General features: G+C 45.0%; 1 protein-coding gene across 1 annotated transcript in view; it reads left to right on the forward strand.

Annotated features, from left to right (window-relative positions):
* Positions 1-12,576, forward strand: part of ARHGAP20 (Rho GTPase activating protein 20) — a 66,404-nt gene that overhangs the window by 47,513 nt on the left and 6,315 nt on the right. Inside the window, exons 8-11 of the mRNA XM_075492013.1 lie at positions 2,054-2,120; positions 4,064-4,246; positions 8,706-8,884; positions 11,844-12,005. Coding sequence (XP_075348128.1) covers positions 2,054-2,120; positions 4,064-4,246; positions 8,706-8,884; positions 11,844-12,005 — 591 coding nt within the window. The remainder of the gene's footprint in view (positions 1-2,053; positions 2,121-4,063; positions 4,247-8,705; positions 8,885-11,843; positions 12,006-12,576) is intronic.

Below are 12,576 nucleotides of genomic sequence, written 5' to 3' on the forward strand. Positions count from 1 at the left end.
GCGAGCCTGAGCGTAGAGGAGCTGGGGAGATGGTGGAGCAGAGGTCTCAGGTGTGAGGCTGAGGGTGCCTGTGTGCCAGAGCATGTCCCGGAGGATGCGATTACCCTGGTACTCGGGACGGAGCTGAAGGGTCACCTTATCTCACACGAACTGCCCGCTGTCTGCCACACGCTCTGCAGCAGCCTCCGCTTCATGCTGCTTATCTGTAATCCCTCAGGGGATCTGACCTGTCTCTCCTGGGCGCTGGTGCTGCTCAGCGCCGGTGGGAGGAGTGGGGCACAGAGGCGCTGGGGGCCAGGAGCAGCACCCGGGGCCGCAGGTCCCCTCCCTGCTGGGGGCTGCCTCATTTCCAGCCTCCTGGGAGTGGGGAGGCACGCAGGCCGGGAACCGACTCAGCCATGTGGCGGGGGGTCTGGCATGGCTAACACCTTGGTCTGGCCTCAAAAGCAATCCTGAGTCCCGGCAGGCTGCGACCTCCATCCCTCTGCTTCCAGGAGCAGTGAAAGATCTGGGGCAAATCTCCCCCTTTTCCTTCAGAAATGATGGGCTCCAGCTCACTGCTCAGAGCTGGAACCTGGTCACGTAAACCACATTGCACGACATCTCCATCCTTTATTGGATGCGGGGGGAAACATACTGACAAAGGATGAGGAAAAGGCTGAGGTGCTTAATGCCTTCTTTGCCTCAGTCTTTAATAGTAAGACGAGTTGTTCTCCGGGTACCCAGCCCCCTGAGCTGGAAGACAGGACAGGGAGTGGAATGAAGCCCCTATAATATTTAATCTTTTTAATCTGGGTTAAAAACTGGCTGGATGGCCAGGCCCAAAGAGTGGTGGTGAATGGAGTTTACTCCAGTTGGCGGCCGGTCACAAGCGGTGTTCCCCAGGGCTCTGTGTTGGGGCCAGTTCTGTTTCATACCTTTATCAATGATCTGGATGAGGGGATTGAGTGCACCCTCAGTAAGTTTGCAGACAACACCAAGTTGTGTGGGAGTGTTGATCTGCTGGAGGGTAGGCAGGCTCTGCAGAGGGACCTGGACAGGCTGGATGGATGGGCTGAGGTCAATTGTATGGGGTTCAACAAGGCCAAGTGCTGGGTCCTGCACTTGGGCCACAGCAACCCCATGCAACGCTACAGGCTTGGGGAAGAGTGGCTGGAAAGCTGCCCAGGGGAAAAGGACCTGGGGGTGTTGGTCGACAGCTGGCTGAATATGAGCCAGCAGTGTGCCCAGGTGGCCAAGAAAGCCAATGGCATCCCGGCTTGTATCAAAAATAGCGTGGCCAGCAGGACTAGGGAAGTGATCGTGCCCCTGTACTTGGCACTGGTGAGGCCGCACCTCGAATCCTGTGTTCAGTTTTGGGCCCCTCACTACAAGAGAGACATTGAGGTGCTGGAGCGTGTCCAGAGAAGGGCAACGAAGCTGGTGAAGGGTCTAGAGCACAAGTCTGATGAGGAGCGGCTGAGGGAACTGGGGTTGTTAGGAGAAGCGGAGGCTGAGGGGAGACCTTATTGCTCTCTACAGCTACCTGAAATGAGGTTGTAGAGAGGTGGGTGTCGGTCTCTTCTCCCAAGTAACAAGCCATAGGACAAGAGGAATTGGCCTCAAGTTGCACCAGGGGAGGCTTAGATTGGATATTAGGAACTACTTCTTCACTGAAAGGGTTATCAAGCACTGGAACAGGCTGCCCAGGGAAGTGGTTGAGTCACCATCCCTGGAGGTATTTAAAAGATGTTTGGATGAGGTGCTTAGGGACATGGTTTAGTGGTGGACTTGCAGTGTTAGGTTTACGGTTGGTCTCGATGATCTTAAGGTCTTTTCCAGCCTAAACGATTCTATGATTCTATGATTCTATGATTCTATGATTCTATGATTCTATGATTCTATGACAGACACAATTCAGAAGCTTTGCTGGTGGCAAATCTGGGCACTGCAAAAGTAAAGGGGGTTCCTTTGACCCCGCTGGCAAGGTGCGGGTTATTCTTATATTGTGAGAAACCTAACACGAACCTGTTCTTAATGGCTGGCAAACTTATTCTTAATTTTGGTTTTAAAGGGCTCTGAAAAAGACTACAAGCTGTGGGTGATTTCAGGAAGAGAAGATGCTCCTTACCCTCTTATTGGTAAGTTCTTGACATGGTTTTGTTTCTCAACATTCACTCAGTTTTTAGTGCTGAAGGAAGCAAAGAAGCAGAGAAGACTGAAATGCAGTTTCCTCTTTTGTTTTGTTTTGGTTTTCATGTTTTTTTCTCTTACTTCCCTGTCACGCAAGTTTGCCTACTTGGGGAGCTAGTCAGATGCTGATCCTTTGTTTTGAAGAGCAATTGCTTGTGTCACTAAGAGGTTGAAAGAGTTCATTTATTTCTGCCCCAGTTTTGCTGCAAAGAGCCTCAGTCTTTGTACAGAGTCAGCCTCTCCACTCACTCACCTCCTCTCCTGGAGCCAGTCCAGCTTTACCGTATTTCTTCCTACACTTCCTTAGCATTGTTTACTCCCCTCCTCAGCAGAACTCAGCAGAGTTTTGAGAAATGTTCTGTTCTTCCACAACTCAAGTTAACTGATTCAAGAGGTCCTTTCCAATCCTGTATTTCTCTTACTGGCTGACAGCTCCCCTCTGATTAGGAGCAAATTATTGCTTATTCACTTTCTAAAATGCTTTTTGAAACCTTGCCTCCCCAGGAATCAACCCAAAGCTCAGAAGTGATTGGATGGAGTGATTTGGTTTTGGCCCATGATTCACTGAGAACAAATTCCTTCCTGTTATTAAGAACCTTTCCCTGTACAAGCCCGTCATTACTTGTGCTATATGAATTCACAGATGATTAGAACAAGAAAAATTTGTGGATTTTCTGTTTTCCTCCTGCAAATCTAACCCCAGTAAATCTTAGCATTCCTTCTTAAAGCAGCCTTAGCTACAAATGCTTTGCTGGAGTCCGACAACATTAATATTTCTAAAATGTCTAACTTGTACACCTTATAGACAGCGCAAACTATTCTGTCTTTGAAACATACCAGACTTTGTCTTTCTGACTATTATGTGTAGCTCCTTCAGATAAAATCACAGCCATGGTTTTAAACATAGAACCAGAGAATTAAGAAATGGGAAAGGCCTTTCTAATTGACTGACTCTCTCTCACTGCACATTCAAGTTGGAATCTTGGAAACAATCCTTGGAAAGGAAGAATCTGATATAAAACTGATGCTGTTCTTGATATTTATGCACAGGTTTATTAGGCAAGGCCAGCTTTTATCATAGGTAGACATCAGAAGCAGAGTTTACCTGTGCTTCACCTTCACACTACCTATAATTTCAAATAACATCTCTTCCGCTGTCAGTGTTCAAGTCTAAGTGCAAGGTAACTAAAACGTCTTAACATTGTGCCCATATTTAATATATTTCAACTGCCAGGTCTTTAGACAAGTCCAAAAAATATCCTTCTGGTGGCATTTTTGAAAGCTCCTCCAGAAATGAATTGCCTCTGTGTAGTCCCCAAAGATGCTGGTTAATGCCGAGCATAGCTCATTTGCATTAGCCCTGTGATTAACGTTTCCTTCCTGTTTCAGCCTCAGACAGGAGCTGTAATTGTCTCTCGTTTGACTGAGTTGATGGCTGTTGCATGGAGAGGGAGGGCAGATCACTTTCACACTGGATTTTTTGGTTTTGCATGCTCAGCAAAAATTTGTTAGATGACTGCTCCCAAAATCTCATTTATTGCCAGAACCATATGAGCAACCAGTACCTAAACTTTCAGTGTCACGAGTAAAGCCGTAGAAAGAATAAATGCTGAATTCAGAAATAGTCACTTGTATTTTTTCTGATGGGCTTTTATGTGATACAGCTGTAATAGGTCTGATTTTACTTTTATGTCTGTTTAACTACGCTGAACTATCTGCCAGTGTATGATTTATGCCAGTGTAAATATGCAGAAAAGCGTCAATTCTGAGATTACTGAGAGAGAAAGCGCTGCAGGCCAGCATGCAAAATCTGCTTTTCCTCCAAGGCAGATGGAGTTTTGCAAGTCTCCAGTCAATCCAACACAGATTATTATGATTTCTCTTTGAACAGGACATGAATTTCCCTTTGGAATTAAAATGAGCCACATTCGCGACGCAATGCCCCATGGATCAAAGCACTGTGCCTGCCCCAGGCAGCTTCAGGGGTCCTTCTTGACGGAGCAGCTGCCCCAGGAGCTGCAGTGCCAGTTTGTGCTGAAGCCAAGCCGCCTGGCTGTGTGCCAGCAGCTGAACGGTACGTCGCCCCGCTCGCCCCAGCATCATTCACCCACAGCCCGGCTACCTCCCTGGCTCTGCTATAGAAAGCAAATGTGCCAGGATGGGGGGGTGGTGGAAAGCGAAGAGGAGCACGCAGATGTACCTTCCAGCTGCATGGGGGATTTTGCAATGTAGCTCTCCCTGATTTGAGTGTGCTGTTGTATGTGTGTCATCTTTGTAAGTCACATTTTGACAAGCTGCCTGTCAAATGGTTGTTCTACAACCAGCAAAAGAAAGACAAGATGTCTCCCCTGCAATTTTTTATAAGTCTATTAGCTGAGCTTCTCTCTGCAGCCCTTGCTGTGCTCTGTAGCAAGGCAGGGTGGTTTTATGGTTCAGAAGTCAAGGCTTGACTTCGGCACAGAATTCCCATGCAGCGTTTGTCAGCATCGTTTATCTCAGCAAGGTACTTAGGACTACACCTGCCTCACTGGGACCCTCACATGGCAAAGCCCAGGCATGTACTTGAGTACCTAGATGAAGTGAGCAAATACAACGGCTTTATTTCAGTTCTCTTTGAGTAAAATGAAGGCAGTAATATTTTCTTCTGCCTTTGGCCTTGATGCTGCAAAAATATGAGCACCTGCGCTCTGTTTTGTACTCTGCTGTCAATGACGCAATGACTGCTCACTGCTCCTGAGTAAAACAAACAAGGAGATCTTTACAGGATTGAGGCATTAGACTAAAAACTTTGTAGGGCAAGGATGCATCCCGTGGTGTGTTTGTATTGTGCTTAACACAACTGGCGTACTCAGCTCAATTACAAACTCTACCCCGCTTCACCATTAATGACCATAGAATAATAAAAATAACATATGCATACTGTTAGCCTGTACACTCCCCAATAGCTAAGAGCTCTCACAATATATGAATCCATTTGTAATGTTTTTAGAAATTAAATATAGTGAGGCTATACCAGTGTCTATTACAAATTATTCCGGAAATTGATTGCATTTTATATAAATTCATTTCCTTTCCACACTCCTTCATCCCCCCCTTCCCCAGTAATTTGTATCATATATTACTTCATGGCATATTTTAAGAATGAGGCAATCTAGCAAGGGGTGTAATTAGGTTTACAGGCCCCACTTGGCAGCTGACGTTGACTGGCAAGAGAAAATAGAAATGCAAATCAGGCCTGTAAAGTTCTAATGCAGATGTGGTGTTAGCGGTGCTGTGCAAGCCGCAGGAGGGGAGGCGAGGCTGGCTTCGGGGCAGCAGAAGCCTGGGGCAGCCCGCAGGTCATGCACAGGGACTGGGCTAAGTGGGAGAAAGAGGCTTTTAGTCCATTCACCCTTCCTACTTTCATCAGACAAAACCTTTTAAAGTCATGTATAGGTCTGGCTGCTTGCAAACCAAATTATCTTGCATACAGCCCTGTTCATTGTGTTCTTCCTAGCTCCTTCTCACCTAGTTCAGTTTTGGAAAATGGCGAAGGGTACCTGTGTGCAAGCCAAGGCTATGATCTGGCTTTGGGCTCATCTTCAGATCAGCGAGCCAAAATCTGTCTTGTTGTTAGGTAACCACTAGGCACACCACCACACACAGGGCAAATTTACAGGGAGCCGAGTCTGTAATCCCACATTTCACTGCCACACATGCTGTGCTAACCTCCCTCCCATCAGTTCCCTGCAGCGATACCGCTGTGCTGGACACGCTGTCCCTTCTGGAGGCAGGGGTAGCTGCCCAGCTGTACCAGCATCGCACCATGGTTAGGCAGCGTTGTAGGTGTTGACAGGCAGACATGACTGACAGCTGGCCGTCATGTCAAATAAGTAGCTGTGTGGACACCAACTGTGGTGGTGTAGTTGCATCAGCTGTCCTGGCAGGTCGGTTAAAAAAAGTACAGAAGAATTCACTGTGTGGAAGAACTGGAGTGTTTCTGTTGCCTCTCCTGCAGCCTTTTGGCACGTAACAGGAATGGTCATCTACCAGTTAAACATAGCCATTAAGTAATGCTCATGAGCGCATGTCTAAAAAGTATTGTAAATACTGATTTGCTTAAAGTTTAACTTGAATGAACCAACTGCTGTCAGTGGCTAGTCTGTAATCCAAATTATTATTTAATCGTCTGTTAAAAAAGAAAGCAAAATTTCAGCAAGTTGGTCTCAATACAGAAAGGAGGTCTTTGAAAACTGTGTGACAGCTAGGGGTTTGATCAGAAAGGATGCTACATTGTTAAATAGATCTGAGGTTTCATTTAGAAGTTTCTGATTAGTTTGCAAGAAGAGGAAATGCCACTTGCATGGCTGGGACACTACCTATGAATAGAAATTCCCTGCATGTAAAATATGAGCACAATAGACAGCTGCTGTGAGCTCTGAGCAAGATCTGCAACCAAAGAAGTATTGCTATTTTTCTGATTCTGGCCTAGAATAATCCACCAGAGCAAGGCCCTGATGTTTTTGTATGGAAGTACTTCTGCAGAGCAATAATTGGCATCTGTCTTGGCTGAGAGGAGGCTGGGCTTCTCCTAGTGTTGTAACTTTGCACACGTTCAAGAAAAGAAAGTGCACATCCTTCCCTTCTCATCCGCTCTTTACCTTAAGACCTCTCAACCCCCTTAGAAAAGGGGATATGAAAAGGATGAGTTTTCCTGTTGTTCAGTGAATGTTAGTTTTTTAAGTGACATGGCATTTCGTTGCCGTACATCAGTTGTTGGTTTCTGCCCTGGTGTGTTGAAGAACACTGATTAAGATTTCCCTCCTGTCCCAGGAGAGAGCTGCAGTTGACCACAGTTACCCCTCCCTCCCATTGCCAGTTTCAGCCATGCCTTTTAAGAGTGGAGCAAACAGTGAGAGACTAAGAAAAGTTCCTAATTTTAAGACCCATTTTTTCCACTTCTGCTATTCCTTGTTCTCCAAAACAGCATTTCTTCTTAATTTTTACTTCCACTGAGATCTACAGGGTTGGCAGAAAAAAACACCAATATGTATTTGCCATTGTGTGAATAGAACTCCAAGTGAAGCAAACCATATTCATGTGCTAATATCCAGCTCATCTGAAAGAAAAATTGCCGTTTTGAAAGTTATAGGCTAGTTACGTTCTCCCAAAACATGATGTGTCAAGTAAAGCCTTAGACACTGCCAAGCTTATATTTCATGAAGCTTTGGACTGCTTAAAATATATATCCTCCTTATTATTTTTTATTAAAAGAATTTTTCATCAGGCTTTCACATTCATATGTTCACATTTTGAGTTAAACTGTAACTTTTCATCCTGTAAGCCTCTAATGAAAAGACTTCCACCCATTCCCAAAGGGAGCATGATCTAGAATGGAATGATGTATAACGAAAATCACTATTTGGGCTAAAAAGCAAGTGTAGTAAAGTATAGGAGAGAAAAATCTGGCATTATACTACAATCCTTACTTCTGCAAGCCTTGCTTCTACCCTCTGCCCTCCACAACAGCAGAAAGCAAAATGTTTGACCAGGTGGAAGAACCAGCTAATAGAAAGGTGCACAGGGTAGGTAAGCTACTAAATCAAAGCTGACTGGCTTTGAAAACATCTAGAAAAGGAAAAATATATCAGAATAAGTTTTTTCCAGTTAGCACTTTCATCATAAACAGTCTCAACACACCCTTACCGGTAGCCCGTGCTGTTAAGAAGCATTTACACTGGCTGATGTTGAGAATGGTCATATTGAAAAAACCCTTTTTGTATCCTAATACCAGTATTCCCTTCACTATGCACTGCAAATAAGAGCTTCAGTTAGTGATACTCTTTAAATATCTCATGATACACATTAAAATAAATGAAGACAAACGGAGCCCATCAGTGTGTTAGCAGCATGCTGAAATCCCATCTGGAAGGCGTTGATTAAAGGGCAGGCACCATCCCTGGGCCATGGTCAGCAAATGCTTGGAGCGAGGGCACTAATGATACGCTTGCTTTGTGGAGAAGACAGCAAAGGTGGCGACTTTTCCTGGTCTGAAAATATCTCACCCCATTAGTTAATTCTCTGGTGTTACTTGTGGGGAGAGCAGGTGCTCTTCTGCATTGCCAGGGGAACTAGGATGCCTCCGGACAGCAAGCCAAGGTGAGGGCAGTGATGTTTATGTATTATTTTTTTCCAAAGAAGGTCTGTGGTTTTGCACCTGTGGATGGGAAATGAGTTATTTAGCACAATCCAGCTCCATGTGAAGTCAGTGGGCTGAGGTTTGCCATCCCGCACTTAGCGGTATGTGCTGACGCTGTGGTCCAGCAGTGCAGTGCAGATCCTGGTGATCCTCTTAAGAGCGTGGGTAAGGCAGCACATTCTCCCCACACACACGCACAGGTATGTGCATGGTGGATTAGGCTGAGCCGGATGCCAAGGAGTTGGTTGAGTTCATGACATTTTTTCCTTTGAAACCATAGCAACCACCGCAAAACAAATACTGGAATTAGAATTGAAATGCATTTCTTCTAATAAACACCTTTCTCTTTTCCCAGACTTAAGCCAAAAGTCATTTAAAAGGAAAAGATCTATCATAAATTGGGCTTTTTGGCGTGGCCCAGGCACTCACTTGGACAATGCACCACTCTCCTCAACAGCTGCTGCTCCTGGGAAGCTCTTTGGCCTCTTGTTAACAGCCATCTGTGAGGATGACAACCTGCCCAAACCCCTCTTGGTGAGTCCCAGGCTCAGGGCTGGCTCTTACAGTGGTGGAATTTCTTTGTGGAGTGAATGAGAACATGGGGACACTTTGTAAATGGGACACTGAAATTACCCAAGCAGAGAAACCAGAAGGAAACCTCATTTGTGGTTCTCAGCAAGAACGTTGGTTTTTAACATATGCTGTGGTCAGGCCTGGTTAATAACAAACAGCTTGAGAAATATATGTGATCGGTCTGCTGCTCTGGGCTATTTCTTCTTTATAGCCCACACTATAAGGCCGGTTCCCTAATCCTCACTTACGCAGTGTGAATAAAAGCCACATTCACACATACTTTTTAAACCACTCCCAAGATCTCTGTAAAATCCCCAACTCCATAAATGTGGCATCTACTGTCCCATATAGACAGCCCATGCATGCATACAAATGCTACCTGCCCTTAAGTAGACAGTTTCAGAGCCATTCTTGAAGGCATCCCAGGGCAGGCAAGCACTCCGGGTCCTCGTTTTTGATCTGACAGCACCACTACAAAAATAGGTGGGAAGGCGGAGGCTGCAGGAGCATCTTTTCATCCTGTCTCAAGGGAGCGCTAGTGCTGTGGGTGCTCTCAAAACCGCTCCAGGAACATGAAAAAGGTTGTCCTAGAGCCCATTCCTAGGCATAATTAAGGCAGATGTGTGTCATTTTTGGTCAGGACTGAGGGCTGCCCTGTTGTTGATGCAGCAATTGAAACGTTTACAGAGTGGGAGTGAGCCCCACAGGATTGGGGCCCTCATGCTAACAGCCCACCTTTCAGCTGGAACACCTTGCCAGAAAATCAGTGGTGTTACACCAGTTTACAGGAAGAGATGGTTTGTCTCCTAAGCTTGTGCTCGATGTGCTGCTTTATCACTGCCTGAATAGTGAATCATACCAGGACTTTTAGGTCTTCTAATAGTGTGGGTTTGTTATTTTCTTTTGAGGGGGAAGTGTTCATTTTTATCACATAGGTTATTTAAATAAGCCCTCCAGAAATGGACTCTGTAAGAACCTGGTCTCTCATTCTGTCTGAGAGATGAGCCAATGCTGCATTTCAGAAATTGCTCCGAAACATAAATATTAGTAAATTTTTATCTGAAAAAAACCAAAGTTACTAAGCACAGAATCACAGCTTGGTAGACTTTGTGCTTTGAATCTTAAACACTGTGTTTATGCCACAAAATATAACTTACTTTTAATTTCATGCAGCATCTCTGGAGAATGTAATACTGCATCTGAGGGACTGTGTGGGATTTACCCACAAGAGAAGGAAAATACCGGGGATGAATGCTGCAGGCATGTTTGATATCTCTGTTTCAGAGCTTCAAACTTGCTTTCACAGCTGAAGGGCTCTCTTTTAGCCATTGCCACACTGAATTGTCTTACACCATTAGCTTCATTCATGTAATTTTGTCTGGGTTTACTACTTTAAGAGGAGCTTTCCAGTTTTATCTTGTGGGTGTTTTATTCAAAATATATTTTCAAAGCATCTGTTCATATGCTAAGATCCTGTGCTGTGGGACTCAGCCTGTTTTGACACCAGAGCTCTAAATCCCTGCAAAGAAAATGGAAATGCTGACACGAGTCCCGCTGCCATCGAAAGGTGCTCCTCCAAAGTGTCTGCACTTACATGAATGCTTGACCTTCGACTTCTACAAGAACAAGAAAGAAACATTAAAGAAGAAAAGTATAAATAATAGTTTCCATTAGACATATTTGCATTGCTGTGTGTTAGGAAGACCTACCTTACAGCCCAGACTAGGAAAGTCACCAAAACCCACTGCTTCGCCATTACTGTTACAGTAACTTGGTTTAATGATGACAGACTCTCCCCCAGTGTCCATTTTCTTGCCATTTCTTATGATAACTCAGTCCTCAGACCACTGCGTGCATGCACATAATCCCAGAGACTGTCTGCATGCGTTTCCCTCCTCGGAAGAGACAAACATGACAAATTCCACATCGCTTGGGGCAGGCCTGGGGAGAGGTGACCAGCATGTCTGAGAAATGACCCACACGAGACTGCAGAGAATTAAGCAGCTGGAAAATATCATGTACATATTGCCTCAGGAGAGGTCTCTGATTTCAGCATTTCCTTTTCTGCTCTTTTTCCTCTCTTAATTTAGCAGAAAAAATCAGGCCCTCCTGTTATTTTAAAAGCTAGGCAGGAATCTGCTTGTTTTCCCTTTCCTTTTAAATATTTCATGTAGTGAGCTGCCTACCTGTTTACTCCTTTGCAGCCTCATTGGCTTCAGAGGAGCTGTAAGCCAAGCTTTAGCCTGCTCTGGGTGACCTCCCAGGCAGGAGCACCTTGCCCCAGAGGTGGTCCCGCTAACAGCCCTGAGCTGCTTGCAGAGTACGCTACCACTCACAAGAAGCAAAGGGGGTAAAAATCTGACTCTGATCTGCTGTAGAAGAGCCGATAGATATTAACAAACAAAGCACTTTCCAGCTTAGACAAAATCTCAGGTTTTTTTCAGACATCAGGCATGGAACAGAAGTCTTTGTCTCTGGTTGGTGAGAATATTGAACACACTGATGAGCAGTGAGGGTCTCATATCTTCCTGCAAAGTGGTGTCTCGCTAAGGCCACTGTCAGATGCAGAGCTTTGGATTAGGTAGACCACTCTCCTTTTCCCATACCACAGTGTTTATCTATTTAAACGACTTGGCTAAAACTTGCACAGATCCTGGAAGATCATGCAGGAAGTTTGTGCTCAGCAGTGGCAGCACAGTATTTCTGAGGGGATGTTTTCCAAAATCAGTGCCCCAGACCACAGCTTTGCTGTGCAGTTTGGCATGGCTTGGAGGGTGAGCCTTGGGCTTGTGTTTGATTTGGGAGGTTTTTTAGGACTCAAAGTTTTTCACCTGGCAAAAGTGGCAAAACTACATTTTAATGGCACTAGACAATAAAATATATTTCTGAGAAAGCCTCTCTGCCTTTTAATTTTGTTTAGGACATGCTTTCCCTCCTTTACCAAGAGGGCCCTTCCACCGAGGGTATTTTCAGACGCTCTGGAAGTGCAAAAACCTGCAAAGAGCTCAAGGAGAAGCTCGATTCAGGCGCTGAAGTGGACCTAGCCTGCGAATCCATATTTGTGACAGCATCTTTGTTTAAGGTATGTGAAGAACGTTCCTTTCCCACTTTTTGGGTGAGAGCAGCACAGATCCCAGGCACAAACAAGTAGGACTTTTCCCCAGGGACAGGCCCAAAGAGGACTTGGTGGGCTGAATTAAGAAGAATGGGCTGGCACATTAACATTGTGGGGATCTCCAAAGGAGGCTACCACCGAATTAGGATGGGGAAGAGGACTAGCCGGCTTGTTTTGCTGCCAGCTTTCCTGAGGTCTCAGCTACAACCTGGTCCTCTTACTCTCTTTATCTCTGCTTAAAGTCAATGAAATACTAGAAAGGCACGTTTGCAGACCTGTTTCCTTACTCGTCAGTAATACCCTACACTACAGACCCTAGCAAGTGTATAGTATTGCCCAAAATATTTGGATTAATTTTTCCATGCATTACCTTTTCTTACAGACTTGTATATTAAAAACAATGTTCCTTGCGCAAAAAGCATCCCAAGCCTTCAGTAAAATTTCAGCTACAAGGAGGATCAGAATATTTCTTTTCGCATTTTAGTACAGTGCATCTGTTTTTGTGTAGTTATTGCTTAAAAGAAATAGTAATCTCCCT

This window comes from Mycteria americana, chromosome 1 (assembly GCF_035582795.1).
Source record: "Mycteria americana isolate JAX WOST 10 ecotype Jacksonville Zoo and Gardens chromosome 1, USCA_MyAme_1.0, whole genome shotgun sequence".
Classification (NCBI taxonomy): domain Eukaryota; kingdom Metazoa; phylum Chordata; class Aves; order Ciconiiformes; family Ciconiidae; genus Mycteria; species Mycteria americana.